Source organism: Plectropomus leopardus, chromosome 2, assembly GCF_008729295.1.
Source record: "Plectropomus leopardus isolate mb chromosome 2, YSFRI_Pleo_2.0, whole genome shotgun sequence".
Classification (NCBI taxonomy): Eukaryota; Metazoa; Chordata; class Actinopteri; order Perciformes; family Serranidae; genus Plectropomus; species Plectropomus leopardus.
Window position 1 is genome coordinate 15,041,923 of NC_056464.1, and position 19,105 is coordinate 15,061,027.

General features: G+C 40.1%; 1 protein-coding gene across 1 annotated transcript in view; it reads right to left on the reverse strand.

Moving 5' to 3' along the window:
- Nucleotides 1-201: 201 nt before the first annotated feature.
- Nucleotides 202-19,105, reverse strand: part of ptpra (protein tyrosine phosphatase receptor type A) — a 34,105-nt gene continuing 15,201 nt past the window's right edge. The window contains exons 5-22 of the mRNA XM_042502343.1: nt 15,067-15,166; nt 14,800-14,873; nt 14,195-14,331; nt 12,383-12,473; nt 12,026-12,102; nt 11,890-11,926; nt 11,671-11,768; nt 10,501-10,620; nt 10,111-10,277; nt 9,878-10,013; nt 9,616-9,765; nt 8,117-8,210; nt 7,907-7,983; nt 7,602-7,736; nt 6,761-6,886; nt 5,787-5,938; nt 5,280-5,415; nt 202-3,875 (exon numbers count right to left, since the gene is read on the reverse strand). Coding sequence (XP_042358277.1) covers nt 3,801-3,875; nt 5,280-5,415; nt 5,787-5,938; nt 6,761-6,886; nt 7,602-7,736; nt 7,907-7,983; nt 8,117-8,210; nt 9,616-9,765; nt 9,878-10,013; nt 10,111-10,277; nt 10,501-10,620; nt 11,671-11,768; nt 11,890-11,926; nt 12,026-12,102; nt 12,383-12,473; nt 14,195-14,331; nt 14,800-14,873; nt 15,067-15,166 — 1,982 coding nt within the window. The 3' untranslated portion in view covers nt 202-3,800. The remainder of the gene's footprint in view (nt 3,876-5,279; nt 5,416-5,786; nt 5,939-6,760; nt 6,887-7,601; nt 7,737-7,906; nt 7,984-8,116; nt 8,211-9,615; nt 9,766-9,877; nt 10,014-10,110; nt 10,278-10,500; nt 10,621-11,670; nt 11,769-11,889; nt 11,927-12,025; nt 12,103-12,382; nt 12,474-14,194; nt 14,332-14,799; nt 14,874-15,066; nt 15,167-19,105) is intronic.

The following is a 19,105-nucleotide window of genomic DNA, read 5'->3' on the forward strand; positions in this document are numbered from 1 at the left end:
CTTCATGAATGATCTGCAATTATTTTGCACCACTGTACCATTAGTCTTCATTGAGAGGTGAGCTGTAATGAGCATCAGGTTGTCCAGACTTGATAGGAGCAACGACAACGCACGAAAACATCTGACTTGTCTGACACGTGACATAACCGCACCTCTGTGTTTAACGTTTTATTAAAAGACAAAATACATCCAGAAAAAAGCTAAAATCTCAAGCACTTTATTAGGTTTGAACAGTATCTTGCTTAGAAAGGCCATTTGGCATTATATAATTATATATAATTTTATCATATATATAATTATATATACATATATTCAAATGTTGAATAACAAAACACTAGAAACAAACATTGGCAAATTAAAAAATAGGATTTGCTTAAGACAATTATACCAAATTAAAAATGGCCAAAACAAAACATCTCTAATACATTTCAAAATGGTCCCGATACAGTTCAATATACATCTTTAAAAAAAAAAAAAATAACAAGGGGGGAGAAGAAAATATAATAAGCAAGGCAGCAGACAGGAATGAAATATAAATAACCTTACATTATGTACAAAAGTGAGTGGGCAGTGACCACTGGGGAAAAAATGGTCAGAGGACAAAGTAAGAGAGGAAAAGGAAGTGGACAGCTGTGAGTGGACAGAAGACATAAAGGACACGTAAAAGGGGGAAAAGAAGAGCGAATTTGGACTCTTGTCTTCCTCAAGTCCGATGCTCTAGAAATGGAGACGTATTTTAATTTTCCAGGGTGTTAAAGCGCTCCAAGGGATGTGAAACAGGGACAACTGTCTGGTTTCCCTTTGTGACAATGCTTAAAAGATGCAATTCCATTTCTTGTGGGGAAAAAAATACGTATTTCTGCCAAACATTTGGGTACCCACAATTGATTACTTGTCATGGATCCCACATTTAAGTGATATGGAATGAAATATAGCCAAAAAGAAAAAAAATTAAAAAGTGACCTCAATGTTAGTTTGTTCTGCACAAAGACCACATGACTAGAGGGAATGTGAAAGGAAGGATGACTCACCCAGTCTTAGTTTTGGCCCTATTGATTTGTCAAAGAGGTTTGTCATCTGTCTGCAGGTGATAGCTGAGGAAACACATGTGAGTTGGGAAAATGCAAAGGACAGCTTTTACGATGGTTGCACCACATTTTGTAAAGTTTTTTTTTTTGGAAAACCTACCACTGAGGCACTTTTTTAAAAATTCACCATAATAGCAAACTAGTGGGTCTCATGGGTTGGCACAGTGTCGCTTTCTGCTGTTAAACTGCAGTGAGACACAGTCACATGATCCAAACACACACCCATGTAATTTAAGCACAGACAGAATAGCCAAACAAATAGCAACTCCTCCTCTGTTAATATAAGACCAAATAAGTGACAAAGTCATGAAGAACATAATGGCACCAAACTAATAGTGTGGGCACTTGTGATGCTTTGGAACGAATGAAGACCTGAAATGATGATGCACAACATCCAACAGTTTCAGTGACTGGTCATTTAAAATATCTGCTACTTTAAGTCCCTATAAGGAGTTTACCCCAGAGCTTTGAGACCTGAAGAGCTTCAGTTCAAATATATTTCTTATACTCCAATATCAAGGCCAAATCATTCTTCTGACCTCATCTCTCATTTGGTTCTGTATCTTTAAGGGCTTTGCTTTTGGTGCAAATAGTGCATGAGTATTCAAACAATCAACATTGACGCAATCACCCTTCGTAAAATATCAGCATGTACTTTCCACTATCAATAAATAAGGACTGATTGTGCTCCTTTCTGCTAAGAAATGTCATAAAACACAGGACTGTTAGGTGATTTAGATTGTTAGTGTATGATGCAAATTATGTACAATAATAGGGGTTTTCAGTTAAAATCTACATTAAAAAAGATTGACATAGCTTGAGAATTCTTAAAAGATTAATATCATGGCATTAAAATCTGTTAAAATCTGGGCGAAGCATGATATCAGAGTCCTCCTCTGGTGGGAGTAAAACCATTTGACTGTGAGTCAGCTTCGGACATGAACTCAAGCTGAATGTGTTCAATTTGTAAATTCAAACAATCCTGGAGTCAGTCATTTCCTGAGCTGACCGAGTTGACATTATGACTGACCTGAAGCCCTGCGGTTAACTGACATCATTCGTCACAATTGAGGGCATGGCCTCAATTGTGACCTTATCTGAAAAAATAAAACACTGTAATTCAAGTCTTTGCGTCCTCACAGGACAAAAAAAAATCTGAGCAAACATGGCATGGCACACCTCTGCTATTTAAGTAACAATGTATCCATTTTTGAGGAACATGTTAGCAACAGCATTAATTAAAAGAGACATTCTTCGGCATCAGTGTTCATGGTGGGAAAAAAATCATTCTTTAAAAGTGTGACGGTACAGCGAAATGATGTGAGGCTGGTATAGAAGAATTGAAATGAGGGTTAATTCAGGCAAAGGACACCCTTACGGAAAAGAAATGTTCAATACAATCAACTAGAAATACTGACGTGCGTCTGTAAACAAGAAAAAGAAATATGCTGGGTATATAACATTTGCTGATTTCTTTGATACAGTAATGGGAGTTACTTGTGATTGTGATTTGGCTTGCCAACATGTTCAACATTGCTGCAGATACTGTAACAGACCTCAAAATAAAAAGTAATTTTAGATTCAACATGAAAGCTTGACCAATTCTTCTCACATTTCTTTGCTTTATGCTGTAAAAAAAAATGTGTATTTCTTTCTCAATTTCCTGTTATAGTGCAGCAGTGTGTTGGTTACTGATCCTTGAACAGTGAAATAACTTTCGTGTACTGAATGTCTAAACATGGTCTCAGACTCCAGAGCTGCGTAACCAAGTGAGTGAAGGACTTTGGCACTCGGCAGACAGAAGACACTGAAACGTACTTGTGTCTTTTCTGCCAGCTTAAGCTCCAGTTCAAACAAACACACACACACATGCTAAAAAAAAAGAATGGCTCCTGGTATTTAGTGTGTGTGTTTGTCAACCTGAGTCGATGAGCTACATCACAGAGATTTTTAGCTATATAATCATGTGTGACCTTTGAACCCCTGAAACTTTAACAGGAGAAATTGTAAGTGGCTCAATAGATTGAACTAAATCTGTGTGAGGACTGGCTCGGCTGTGTGTGTGTTGTATGAATGTGTAGGTGTGAAAAGAATTGGTCTGTAAATGTTCAGCGTTCTGCTACAACATATGTTGCTACAGCACGGCTCTGGCCAAGCCAAAAAATGTTTTAAGTCTCTGTCCCTAAAAAGTAAAAAAAAAAAAAAAATCCAAACATCAATACTTTGACTCTGGATTTTTGACGTTAGCCTCCAAAGCATTAGATTTATATTCATATATATTTATATATTTATATATATACCAATAAAATACATTACAGGTGCCACCCAAAAATGCAGCCAAACTCAAAACTGTGTCTGAAACCAAAGTAATAAGATGCAACACAGTAAGTATATATACATATTGGGGGGGAGAGATGGGGAGCAAATGGGGGTGAAGGGCTATATTAACAAGACCAATATTACAAAATATTCAAGAAGGCATCTCAGTTATTTTCTCTGTCCGGCTGCGCTGCGCTGTCCTCCGGGGCTCCTGTTCCCTTTTTCTGCAGGCAGTTTATCCCATCCACAGATCAAGTTGTGATGAGTCTTTTAAAAATCCATCAGATGGGAATATGCAGCTTTCTGCATGGCAATGTATGTGTGTGTGTTTTCTGGTGCGTGCATATGCTTGTATGAAGTGTATGCAGACATCCATCCATCCATGACAGGTCCCTACTTGAAGTTGGCGTAGTCAGAAAAGGCATCGATGTACTCCTGGACCACTTTGTAGCAGAACTCGTACTGCTCCTGAAGAAAGGGAGGAAGTTATGTCAGTTGTAAGTTTGTAAATCTGTCACATTTCAATCACTTGAGTCACAGATCGCTTGTAATAAGGTTTACACACTACAAACAGCAATACAATCTCAAAACTGTAGTTTGAGGGCTGGCGCATTATGAAAGTTAAAAAAAACACAACCTTGTTTTGCATCTGCAAGTCAAACACATGAGAATATATACTAACTTGGAAAAAAAAAAACCCCACCTCTCTAGGGCTGGAAAGAATTTCTATACCTGGACCCTTAAAGTGATACAGGTACCAATAGAGTACAACATTTGATACTTTTTTCCCCAAATTTAACACATTACTCATCATGTGAATGAAAACATTCAGTTGTACAAACTGCCAAAAACATTTTGGGGCAGAGCAGCCTCTGTAAAATATACAGCACTCCAATTCATCACACCAGACTGTATGTGTCGTAGCTGCTGTGGCAGTGGGCCAATCAGACGTCTCAGTGATTGGCTGCTAACAAAAGTACACAGTTATTTCTTCTAAATGTGAGAACAAAAAGTATCAAATGCAGGTGTAGTTTTACCGGACAAGTTTTGACACTACTTGGCATTGGGTTATTTTGGTCGAAGTACCAAATCTGCCCTCTGCACCTATCCACCTACCAGCCCCTTTAAAACTCACTAAACAACATGTTATATCTCGTTTGGGTGGGTTACATGTCAGACTATTACGTATCTGGGACCAGTAACCTCTGCCTGTTGCCTAGCAACTGGTCTCGGCCAAGAAGTAGTCCAGTACATAACATACCTTAAGGGTTTTTTTTTAACACTTTGGTTTTAGTATAGGATAAAAACAAATGAGAAAAAAAGTATTAATTAGAGCCAGGCTGGCTGTTTTCCTGTCTCCAGTCTTTATGCTAAACTACGCTAACTGGCTGTTGGCTCCAGTTATGAATGTACTGTGGAAGTCAGGAGAGTGATATCTATCCTCTTACCCAGCAATTGGCAAGAGTGTTTCTCTCATGTTGAACTATTCCTTTAACCCTGCAAACATACTCTGAGGCTTTGGGAGAAAATGTCAAGATCTCTTGGTTCCAAAGTTAATGACAGTTTTAGGACATAAATCAAACTGCTACCAAATTCTCATCAGTTCCTTCCTTGGATAGAGCCAAATCCGACTACACGTCGTTGAGACACCCTGTGCTGACAAATTCACTAATGGTGGTGGAGATTAATCTTCTGCAGACATAATAACTCAAGCTTTTGGCTTTTGATGTCAGGAGAGAAAAAGTTTCACTTTTTCAGCATGTTCTTTTCAGAGACTAGTTGCTTGCTAATTAGGCCCTATGGAAAAGAAATACTCAGACATAATTTTACATAAGGTTATATAAGGTAAGTAAGGTTCAACCGGCTCCTCACCAGTGTCTGCACCATGTGTGGTCTCTGCAGTCTGAGGCTCTTGACTGTCTGAAAGACATCCAGGATGCCCTCTGCCTTCACCCTCTCCAGGACTGTGCTCAACGCACAGAAAGTCCCCGTCCGGCCAGCGCCAGCACTGTACACACACACACATAGGCAACAAAGTAAACCTCACTATGCACGCTGCAGTGAGCATATGCCGAAATAACATACGCACACAAGGCTTTGTTGTGAGAGAACTTAGCAACATTTCTGAGGGCAGTTAAAATGTCACAAGGAAGAAGAGAACAATTCTTCCAAGTTGTTTTTTCCTGTGATTTACAAGCTGCAACAATTTCCCAGACACACAATAGCACGCTGGATTACCAGAAGCATTTCCACATGCTACAAAAAAAAATCAATATAATTATCTTAATGTCAAGTATTTTATGTCATGTATTTTCTTGGACAGGGACACAGAGGCTGAAACAGCGACATACTGAGTAAGGAAGGCTGCATGTGTTTTACCTGCAGTGCACAGTAATGGGGTGGTTGCCAGACTGCTGCTGCTGCTTCTGCACTGCAGCAATTATGTTGATCATGCCTTTCCCATCAGTCGGGATGCCCACCTCTGGCCAGCCATGGAAATGGAACTGACGCACTGCTCGCGCCTTGTTCTCCTGGACAGATTGCAAAGGGCAAAAATGAGACACGAGATTGGGACATGTCATACAGGTAGAATTGAAAAGACTGTTGTTGTTAAATAACTATCATCAGCTAATCTGGGCATCAAAAAGCACAATTTGTAATTGATAATTTTTTAACATCTGTAAGGGCCTTAGCACACCAAGTCCATTTTTGTATGTATTTTTTTCCATCTGTCATCACTTTTTTTGTTAACTCAAACAGAGAAACCTTGCACATTGAGTATACACACACACACACACACACACACATATATATATTCATATTTACAATTGCAATATAGCATTATAAGACAAAATGTAAAGAGACTTTTCATGTTTAACATTTGGCACCCCGGCTACCTTAAGAGGCCGGCAGTCCTCCCTCTCTCTGTTCACTCTGTTGAACGGTCCACATCCTCCTCGTTGTCATCATCATCGTCCACCTAAATATTATCTGACCTGCTTCAAGTAGTATCTGTGTCATGTGATGAAACTGTGTATCCTGTTTCTCTCTCTTGTTGCAGCTGTATGTGTACTGCTGGTTACGCCACATTTTCTTCACTGCTTCTTGGTCAAACAACTTGGTACAGGTTTTAGATGGATTTCGTAAAATTAGAAAATCGAACCTATTCTGGAAATGTTATAACTGATGAAAAGTTTTGGAGTCAGTGTGTACACATTACTGACATGAGAGATCGTATTTTTTAATGTGCAACAACACTGGATGAAAAACAGTCTTGGTGTGCAATGGCCTTCAGACTCTGCAGCGTGTTTTCATTTGGAGCATCTCCTTATTTCAATGATTTCGTTCCTTACCCTGTTGTTTGTGACCAGGAGGTCACGCACTGTGTAGCTCTCACTCTCCTCCTCCCTTTTAATCTCAATGGAAATGTCACCATAGACCACCAACCCATCGCTGGGCCAATACTGAGCACATTTTTCCTGTAGGACACAAAAATAAAGATGGTCATATTACCACACTCAACCACATACTACGTTCTTCTTTTTTTGAGGTTTTTTAAGGCTTTTTCAGCTTTATTAGATAGGACAGACAAGGGTGAAAGGGGGAGGGAGGGGGGAAGACATGCAGCAAAGAGCCGAGGTCGGACTCGAACCTGCGGCCGCTGCGGCAAGGACATAACCTTTGTGCATGGTGTAATACAATTCTGAACATTTCAAGGAAATATAAAATATTAAAGCCACCTAAATCTCTGCATAGTGGTTCTACAATTTTCCAGATGTCCAAACAGTAAAAATGATAAAAGAATGAACAAATTCCAGTTACATGAATTACAAATTTCATAAGCAAAGAAAAGAACTGACAACAAATCTGACATAAACTAAAATAACTGGGTTTTAAACTTCTGGTTCTGATTGTTGAAGTTGATTTCCTAGCATGACTCTTTGTTTTAGCATTAAACCATTTGGATAATTTGACCAATAACAATTTGTATCACATTTTATTAAAGATTTGGCATAAAAAAATCCTGGAAAACCAGTAAAGATCGAGTCATTTTGCTCATATTAGTACCAGACTGGTGGCGTCAAGTTAGCATTGAGTAAATAATCTAATATCAATATTCTATTTTAGTCAGGAATTGACCTGATATTTAATACTAGTGTTTGTATCCACACACATATACACATCCACACACACCTGCCCTCTCTCCTCCAGCTCTGTGAGCATCACGATGGAGCAGCTTCTCCACTCCCAGATCATCCTCCAGAAGTCCTCTATGGTGTGCTGCAGGGGGCCCTGGCTCGCCATGTAGGAGTCCTTCTGACGGTAGCCCTGTGACCAGATGGAAGAAAAAGACAGGAAGCGATGTCCACGCGGAAAGGAGGGATGAATGGAGGATACAAAAATTAAATGGCAGGAGGGCGAAAGGCAGACTTAAAACACTCGATCAATTGCTTGCATTAATGAAATGGAATGATCCATTCGTATCCTTTTATACTCACGTCGATAAAAGAGGCATTGACGTAGTCGGTGTTCTCCTCTCCCCGTTTGACTGGAATGATCACTCTGTTGAACTCATCTGTCAGAAGCAAGGAGACGCTTTAACCGCGATTGATGAAAAGCTTTAAGAGCTGACACAAACACTATACATCTGTAACTTTATTGTGAGCATCATTGCGTTAGTGATAGAGCTCACGCCTATAATCACTCACATGGAATGATCTGTAGGACTCTGTTCTTCTTCATGTTGGCGGGCAGGTTGCCTGTTCTCATCTTGTCATTTTGAATCTTGATGGATGTCAGTTTCTGGAAAGAAGAGATCACAACTTAAGTCTAAGGACATTTGATGTTAAAACACGCCAGGTGAACGTCAGACACCAACTGTTTTCATCTTATGCCCTGTTATTATTATCTTATTTCCCTGTCATAGACACATTTCACGTGGGTTCTGTCAGAGTCGTGGGGCTCTCCTGTGATCGCGATTGTTAGGTGTAAGTTGGCCATAATAATCAGTCTGGGCTGTTTTAAGTCTGCCTTTTTCTCGTCTTGATGTTCCGACAAAATTAAACATGTTTAATATTATAATATGTTGTTTGTAACAGCTAGTGTTGTCACAATATTGGAATTCTTAACTTTGATACAATACTGTGAAAATGATTGATTTTCAACATCATTTTATGATACACATAACAGTGGTAGATAACATGACAGCGACCACTTCTCTGTCTTGGTAACAAGCAGAGAGCAGCAGAATGACTTAAGTATTCATTAACAATAAGGGGACGTAAAAGAGCAAATAGTATCTTTGTATCGATACTGAAACAAAAAAAGGGTATTGAAGCCGTTTCACATGTTCAGAATCAGCACTGATATTTTGATATTTTTGACAACACTAGACTTGGCTATGCAAATAGTGAAGGTCAATGACATAAACATTGCCAACAACCAACACGTGAGCTCTCTCAGCTAGCACTACACAGGAAGTAGCAAACTGGGCGGACAGTAAACACGGAGGAGACGCTGAGGAGGTGCAAGAACACTAACAAGTCTCCGTTCTCTTCTATTGTGGGAAAAAAAGGAGAAACTGGTTGTGGAGTCAACAAGAGCCTGTGTTTAATTCTATGTGTATTTTATCCATTAACCAGCATTTCTTTTAGTGAGAAATCTTAATGTTCTAAATAATTCGCCTCTCATTCTCAATAGTGCAGCTATTGAGTGACAAAATACAAAATGCAAAGCTTGTGTGCACATTGTTTATCTTTATGGATTACACTGGTGCTGAATGGATGAGTTTACTCTCAACATACGACACCTTTTTATCTCACTTTTGTATTTTTGCTGACACGTAAGAAATTGATATATGTCAGTTGGGTGTATTAGGAGCATGATAGAAAATAATCTTAAAAGGAATCTAGTTGCAGTCTTGTAAATAGTAATGTAATTTTATTTAGACAGGGACAGTGCATAATAAAACATTTACCTCATATAAAACAAGGAGAGATGCATTGTGCCAGCTTCTAGCAGAGCTGCTATTTTCCACCTGCAGTCCCTGGGCAGGTTGGTGGAATAAAACAATACATAAATAATACCCTGAGTCTTATATTCTGTGACTTAAAACTCAAATTGTCTTTAGATGTGAAGGTTGTCAGACATATGTATATATTTGTATCAAAAAGCCTTCATTAAAATCAGTCACTTCATTAAAACAGACCTTGAATTCAGCCTCCAGCCCACTGCAGCCAGCTCCAGGTGAGGGGGCGTAGAGTTTGGCCAGGTGCGACTCCAGAGAAGTGACCTCCAGCTCTGTGTCTCCGTACAGGTAGTGCTCCAACAACGCCTGGAAGATGAACACGTACTGCATCTGTGGGATGGAGAGAAGACGGTGAAGAGGGAGTGGAAGTTTAAAAAACATTGCAGTACAAACACTGCATCATGGGAAAGACTGCATCCATGTGTGTTAACACTGGACTTACATCAGTCTGGACCATCTGACAGCGTTGGGCTCTGATCCTGGTGACGAAGCCAAACACATCCACCTTCCGCTCAGCGATCATCATGTCCAACATGGCATCGATCACAATGAAGGTACCTGTTCTCCCCACGCCCGCGCTGACAGACAGATATATGGCATGTTGTGAGTGTGGCTTGCAAATAAAGACACACAACAAAATAAGCACAAGTAAAGGTGTAAGCTTTAAGCACTCACCTACAATGGACCACGATGGCCCCGGCAAACTGAGGGTTACAATTCTTGACTTTCTTGAGAAACTTGAGCATGCCAATAGGGGTGAAGGGCACCCCAAAGTCTGGCCAGCTGGTGAAGTGGAACTGGGTGACGAGCCTCTGAGGCTTCTTCCCTGAAACATCGCCCACCTGAGACACAAATAAAACCAGGTCATGGACCCACAATGAGTGCCATCTTTCATTTCTGTAACTTAAACTAGACATACTTATTTTTTAGTCAGCAGAGTGCACGCTGATATTATTTAAAGGACCTTTGTAAGTACACACTACACCAGTGTTTCTCATGTCTGTGTGGAGGGTAAACAATGAACAAAACAATCGTATCCTGGTACCCACATTGATGGGATATTACCTGTTGGATGCAGAACTTGCGGATGGTGTAGTCCACCAGAACCATTGTGTCTTCTACAGACACTCGGATGTTCCCGTATGTCCAACAGCCCTGGTCCGGCCAGTACTGGGCACACTTGCACTGAAACACACAGAGTGATTTAACATTGAAGCAAAGCTATGTGGAATAACTGCCTCAGTTTATTTCAGTTTTGGGAAAAAAAGGGTGAGAATACACATGAGGTTATTCAAATTAGCAACAGCCAAAATGAACTGCGTCAATAACAGAATCAGCGTAGTTAAAGAGAGATCAGAGTGAACTCGTGATTTGAAGACTGGTGATGATTGCCCTCACTTAAGGATGTGCACAGGGGTTTAAAAAGTGAAACTTAACCAACTTTACAGATAAAAAATTAACTTTGCAAATAGGCATGTTAAACATAAAACCGATAAACTACAAGGAAAGGGATTCTGCCCCCTTGTGCTTTTGCTCTTTTTACATCTCAACTGAGGATGCATGTTTCTACACAAATGTGTCCGAGAGCTAGGGCTGTGCGTTAAAGCCTATAAATAATATCACAGTATTTTTAGGTAATAACAATACATGGTATTAATATTTATACTTTGAAATCTTCTCTTAATTACATTAGACTACTAAAATACTAAACTACTAAATAAACTACTTTTACACTACAGTAGCTACTCTTGTAACTACTTTATTTATGTTTTTGCTGTGAACTTAAATGTTCACAGATAGCAACTTGTTGCTGCACTATTAAACAGGAGGATTTATTCCCTGTGAGCTTGAAACAAACGGACATCTCTCCAGTTTATATATTAATAATATCTGCAAGTTTCACTTGGTGCTCTGTGGTCACTCTGTTGATATTAAAACATACGCCTCACCCGCTCACACTCTCACCCAGGAGTCAATGTCTGTGTGTGTGCGTGTGTGTGTGAGTGAGACAAATCATGTTTGTGAGTCTTGTGTCTGTGAGAGGGAGAGAGTGAGAGAACCAAATAGCAGTGGCTTAAAGAAAATGAAGTGACAATTTATACTCACAATATAGTCATTTTATAAATCCCACAGGAAAGAAGCTGTGATACACTCAGCATACCTGTTGTATCACCCTACTCATTTTAAAGCTGTTGTAAGAAAACACGTGCATCATTATCCCTTCCACTCTCCTACCTCTTTTCTCTCCTTCAGATTGGTCACCATGACAATGGTGGCTGTGTTCTGCTCCCAGATCATCCGCCAGAAGTCATTTACGGTTTCCTCCTTGGGCCCTGAGAGACGGACACAGATACAGAAACTCAGAGGAGTCATAATAAGCCAAAAATGTGTCGTGTGTTTGTTATAGAAAGTACAGCAATGATTTTCTGTAAACATTACAGGCACAAATCTTACCTTGAGCTGCAATAAACTTATTCTTCTCTTGGTAACCCTGTGAGAGAAAGAGGTGGAGAAGAGATGTTAGGATGCGATTTTTTTTTGTTTCAGCAGAACTGTCTCTTTTGTGGAAAAATGCTGCACTTATACAAACATTTATAAAGGAGGCGTTGATGAAGTCAGAGTCTGGGACTCCCTCCAGTGACGAGAGATGCACCCTGGAGTGATCATCTAAGGGAGGAGGCAGGAAACAAACAGAGAGAGAACATGAGAAAAAAAAGAATGTTAATAACATAATGCACAGTACAATTTCCATCCTTTCCACTTAAATTCAAGTCAGTAAATCACTTTGTAAACTTTTGTTGATTGTCAGCTGCCTGATATTTACTACTGTTGTACTGATAAATGTTTCTAAAAGCTTAAATCAGCAGATAAGAACTCCACTGAGTGCTGCTTTATTAATGTCAGTCTGGATCGCGGGGGGGGGGGGGGGGGGTCTGTTGTCGCTCACATGGCAGGATGTTGACGTATCTGTTCTTTTCTTTATTCTCTTCCTTGGAAGCAGCGTCGCATGATGCCTGGATGGGACAGACTGGCAGTGCCTAAACGTAAAAAAAAAAAAAAAAAAAAAAAACAATTTGGAAAAGGGGGCGGGTGTGTATCAGTTTCAAATCTCTCTGTGTGACCCTGCACATCATTTCCTGTCTGCTCATACAGATCATCCCTCGTGCATTTTTGTGTGCATTTGCAGCAGCAGGAGGCTACTTATCTGATAAATGCAGTGACATCTTAAACATGTCTGAAAACATCTTAGAAGTCAATTATGTGAATATTTAAATATGATAATGTATAAAGCATTCCCTCAATAGTTTTGGCAAAATATTTAGACATTTCCCATTACTTTTGGCTAATTATTTAACCTCTTCCACTCTGCTGGGAAGCAGGCATCATCGGCCAACATAACTGTTCTTCATGAGTTATAACCGGCTGACTTTTAAAGCTAGATGACATCGGTGTCATATGAAAGTAGAAGATCTAAGGAGTCCTCTGGAACCACCCATGGTACATTATCTTGTCTGGAGGAGGTTAAATAACTCTCCAAATGTTTGGGTATGACTAGGAAAGCTGAAACTCACGTGGAATCAACAAGACCAACTGTATTCATGTGACATGACGAAAAAATCTTGTGCTGATCTGCATCTCAAAATTTTAGTCAGGTTTGCATTTTTTAGATGATGTACCCCACCTCAATGTGGCATATACTGCTGACCCGCAATCTATCACAAAAGATACCCCGTACCCCCCTAAAATAGAAAAAAATTGGTCTATAGTAGGGAGAGGGGAAGCTGTAGAGGTTAAAATCTTTACTGTCTTTAAGCAAAAAATTATCACCATTCATCCATTACTTTTAGCTAACTATTTCAATTTCTCTACAGGTTTGCTAACTAGTTCCCATGCTGTCTCTATCGCAGCACGTGGCTTTATGATGTTATATCTGTCTCAGGTTGGTGGGAGGTATGTCCTGTTTGTTTAGTCTACTGTAGCGGGTAGCTCACTGGTGTTTGTGACAGTAAATGTATTAAAGATTAACATCACATAAATTCTTGGATGCTTATTTTCTGTCAAAACAGAACATTTGTGGATAAATAATTTAAATCAAATTATTCTTCAGCTTATTTCATCTGAGTCAAGCTTCTCCATAATCTTTGAACTTACCCACCTGGTAGCATTGTAGTCAAGACCATACTAACCTACATCCACTCACAGCAAGTATGTTACAGATATTTCTGTGGTGGTCTCGACTGGTTCCGATTTAAAATCCAGAGTCCGGGGCACCTGGTGGCTTATTGGATAGAGCGGCGCCCCATGTGCGGAGGCTGGGTCCTTGCCGCAGCGGCCGCAGGTTCGAGTCCTGCCTCGGCCCTTTGCTGTATGTCTCCCTCTCTCTCTCTACCCCTTTTAACGCTCACGCTGTCCCATCAATTAAAGGCAATAAAAGCCCCAAAAATAATCTTTAAAAAAAAAAAAAAACAGAGTCCGCTTTGTCCGAGGCCGAGACAAATCTGAGTCAAGATGCGTTTGATTCTGAGACAAGACCGAGACCCTCTAAAAGTGGTCTCGAAACCGGTCTCAGGACCATGACCAATCTCGAGTACTACAACACTACCACCTGGGGACTGAAAAACCCTCTGTGCTACAAGTTCTTCTGGTTGGGACTCACTTGATCAGGCTACAGGGATGTGGGTTAAAGGTGAACATCAGGCTCAGTGTTTTATCACAGTGTGTGTGTGTTTGTGTGTGTGTGTGTGTGTGTGAGACATACATTAAACTCCTCCCTGAAGAGCTTGTTGTCATCAGCCATGCGACGGTTCATTTCTTCCTCAAGTTTGTCGACGGGAAGGGGCGGGTACTTCCTGTTTGTGCTGGGCGAACGGGCCAATAGCGGGACACTCTGAAGTTCTGCGCCGGCAAGCAGGAAGGGAGGAGGAAGGGGTGAGGAGAGGAGGGAAGGAATGGGCGGGTGAAACAGGTGGAGATAAAGACATGAGAGAAAGGAGGAAGAAAATAAGAGCTGAACTGTCTGACATCACTGACTTCATCAGGTTATCTCTTCAAAGATGGCCACCAGAGGGCAGTGTGACTCAACACTGTGACGTGTGAGGGAAACTGCAGCCCTTGTGTGTTAGGTAATCACAGTGAACAAAAGCCTTCTGCCAACAGTCAACCAGTGAAGTGTTATCGGTTTGGGGCACAAGATCAATCAAGTCTTATCAGAAACAACTCAGGGTAACAAGTTTGATCAAGCCGCCTGTGTATATTTACTGATATGACCCAAAACAAATAAATTAGTGCTCAGTGTGTGAACAGTCACATCGGCAGACACATACAAAGCACACTCAAACACTAGCACATCTGTGAGTGTTTTACCTGTATCATCAGATCGGCCATTGTTCAGTCTGAAGGAGTTTGAATGGCTCCCTGCCTGTTTGTACTTCTTAAACCTGTCAGTCAACACAGAGCAAAGTGGATATTAATACACACACACAGTCTCTCTCACACACACACACACAAATAAACACATCGCTGTAGTCTCACAGCTGAATGCCAATCAGTCATTGCCATGGTAACTGGAACACCTTAGGCCTTCGGCACAGGTCTCCAGCTAGTGTGCAACATCTACTGCACTTCACCAACCTGAGCATGTAGAGGATGATGATGATGAAGATAATGACTAGCAGGGAGGACAGCGCCACCATGATGGCTATGATTGGCATGTCATCAGACGGGTCGTTGTCTACAGCAGAGAGAGAGAGGGGAGAATTAACGGTTTGTACTGTGCCAAAAAAAAAAAGTGTCACAATAGTTGAGGTGAGTCAGTGTTTTAGTTTTACACTGATGCCAAATTCCATCAGCATTACTAATTACTCTCCTATTACACCATTCCAAGCTCGGGGTGTTACATTTTAATGTGGATGATTTATTAGATTACTAATGTGACGCATTTTATTAAGAAATTACACAAAAAAACCCCAAACCACATAAAAGAGTGATTTGACCAAAAGTGACAGAAACCCCTGCAGGTGTCACTGCACGCAGCTGAGAAAGAGTCCACCGTATAACCATCCAAAAAAAAACAAAACACAGAAAAAAGTATAACCTTTTTATTAATGAGCTTTAAAGGAATTGTTAGGTGGATTTTTATTATATTCTGGCAGATTGAGGCGAGCGGTTTCCCCCTGCTTTCACTCAGTAACTTGAGCTAAGCTAACCGGCTACCTGTCGTAGCTGTACATTAATGTGCATACATGAGACTGCTTTACGTATGTTACTTGTCAGAGTTATCCGCTGGCACTTTTGGCAACGCTGAGTCAAATCTTGCCACACGGATTCGTGTTTCCTTTGCCGGTTTAAACGTGCCACGCCGAGCCCGAAATGAACCAAAAGACACACCTTCCCTTAAACAACGTTCTCCTGTGGTAATGCAAATCCCTGCCACGCTGAGCTGACACCAAACCAAGTAAAGCCAAGCCAGCACACGCGTATGGAAAAATGACATTATTGTGTGGATCCACTAATCAACTGATCTATTTCAGCTACAAATGAATATATACCTAGTGGCTGTTTAAAAATATTTTTTTAAAAAAAGGTATCACTCAAAAAAAGGGAATACTTTGTTTTTCTCACATGCCTCAAAACAAAGATTTCAAAAAGGGTGAATGTTCTTGAAGAATGAAAGTAATATGAGTCTGTGTCAAAACAGCAGTTAAACTCTCACACAACTTGTGCAGTATGATCAAAGTCTTATTTATTCAGTCGTATGCTAAGTATTTTCTAGACACATTCATTTTCACTAAAACCTTAATCTTTAAACAAACATGCTCGCTCATGTGTGCCACTTGTGTGTGGAAGTGTTTTACATTTTTTTTTAGTGAAATACAGGTATTTGGGAGGTACTGAGCATATGCATAAATCAATGTGATTTGGATTATACTGCACTAGTTGGGAATTGACGTTTTGTTATAGTTTTGCAGTTGTTAAACACAGACCCCTATGACTCATTTTCATCATGGAGGCATATGAGAAAAATAGTTTTCTTTTACATATTCAGTGTAACACTGGGTCCGTAACTGATATACAAATAATCATTTTGTGGGTGAAATACTCATTTAAAAGTCCCCAAAAAACACAGTTTTCATTTAGCTGACAGACTTTCGGCTTGTTAACATGTCAGAATGTGGGTAAAAAAAAAAAATCCTTGGCCGTAAAGTGACCTCTTTCAACACCATCCTGCATCTTTCCTCTCTATAATGGCTGTCCATGTTAATATTTCATTGGCTCTCCAAAGAAAAGAAAAAGAAAAAAATTCACAAATGGAGATGTGGAGAGTGCAACAGGCTGTCCTTTGGAGAGAGCAAATAAATCACTGTTTAACTGAGGGTCGACCCTCTGCTTTTAAAACTGGTTATACCCAAGATGATATGATGTTACAAAATACTGAAAAATTTAGGATGTTTACTGTGAATTCTGTATGAATTATTCAGAGTGTAAATATTAAATGTTTTCTTTCATAAATCAGAGAGCATGTGATGGTACCGACGGGTTAAAAAGCACTGCGGTCACAAGGCTTAACACTACAAATTAGACATTACATGGACCAAGTGATCTATTCTTTGTGATGCCTCCTGTAGATTACAATAGCTGACCAATTTGTTTCCATCATGCATATGAGTTGAAGGCAAGCCTATAGTCTTCCTGGTGACCTTTCACTGCCGCGGCTGACAACAAAAGACATGAGATTTGCCTGGACAACAACAGGAGTTGGTTGTACAAAAAACTGGCTGCCATTTGTGCGCTGATGACTGGCGTGTAAGACACACGAGGCCGCAACAAAAGAAGAGATTTGTCTAGAAAACTGCGCCGTGGTGGTGACAAAGCAATGACAAAATCAGCTGTTCCATGGACCGACTCAAAATTCAAGAAAGCTCTTAACGTTACAGACAAAATAAGCGGCCAAAGAATGCGTCATTTGACTTCATGCTCCATATGCACTTTTTTGGGGGGCGGGACAGGAGTAGTTTGGAACGCTGCCCAGTTATGTTGCATTTTCAGGCACAATTCCCAGGACTTTTCAGTGTTCTCCCTTGGACAATGTGTACATTGAACAGAGCAGGAGCACAACAGGCTGCGGGTATCATGTGGAACTGACACAGACTTGACGGATCTAATGCCATCTAGAACTACTCACAGCTCTCCACACTAGGTCCAAACAGCCAGAGGGAGACAATAGAGCAATTACGTAACACCTACGAAACCCTGTGTGATTGTGTTATATAATGGACATACCATATTAGCAGCGCAGGCACATCTGTTGTATTTATGTTGACCAAGAGTGAACTGAACTTCTGCAGCTTTCCCTGAAGTCCTCTGATAAATTCCCTAAGAAATGTTGCACTTTTAAATCTCGTCTAACCTACGTCAGGATCATTCAGAACCTGCCTGCTGTTATTATACTCAATGATAAAAAAACAACTCTCCGAATCAATCAGTGACATTCTATGGTGATTTGTGTTTTTCTCTATAATTATGTTATATGAATAATTAATGTAAAAGAAAAGAGAGTGGGTCATGTTTCACTCACAAGGATATTACTAAGATGATCAGTATACAGACTTAAAATGAAGCTGAATAACACATGAAATTTCTTGTATTTTCTTTGGTTTTTAATGATTGAAATAATGTGAAAACCTATAAGCAGCCTTTCACAAAATGATGATGATACATTGAAATCCTCCCTCAGCACTGTTTGTTTTCACATTAAAATAACAGCTTTTGGCAGCGTCTGGTTTGGTGGTACCCTGCATCTTGTGGATGACTGGTCAAATTCAAGTATGTCACGTCAGGATATTTCCAGCGCTGCTACAATGGAGTCTAAAAGCAGAAAAGTGTCCAACTATCTAAAATATTAAAGGTCGACTCTTGACCAGAAAGCCCACTTGCTCGCTCTTTCTAGCTGTTGCTACTGCTTTGACAGCCTGCATGAATAACACAGCTAGATGGAGCAAACAAAAAAACACTGACACTCGTGGTTCAACATCGGTCTGTGTTAATTTCAGTTTTTGAACTATGTAGTTTATAGTTTACATTTTTTTTTCAAACTATGTTTAAAAAATGACTACTAAATCTACCTTGTACCTTGTATCTTGATGTTTCTGTATTCTGATGAAGCTTTTGTGGACTTCTACTTTACTCGGGTCCTGTTCACACATAGCATTAAAATGTGTCTAAGATGATCTGCAAACAAGTGGCTCTCAAAGTGTATGCTTGAATGCACCCAAAATGTGTTGACAAATCAAGGCAAATTTACAAGGGACAAATCAGCACACTTAAAACCACCGGGCCATCTTTACTGTCTGCAAAGCAGGAGAAATCTCCCTGACACAGCTGTAAAAAGCCACTAGAGAACATTTCCCACATCCATTTCTTTCTTTTCAGCAGCAACTGCAGTTTTGCCACAAATAAAATCAAATGGACGCAACTAGGGTTGGACGATTGTTCCCATTTCCAAATCTTCCAATTGCCGCATGATTTTTTTGGGTAAAAACAGGGGACATGACATTTAGTCTCAAAAAAAAAAACAATACTGTATTAATATTCAGTATTATGGATTTGAAGTCAACAAAAGATGTGTGTTAACAGGCTAAAAGTGCCATGTTGGGCTGAACATTCGTCGGAC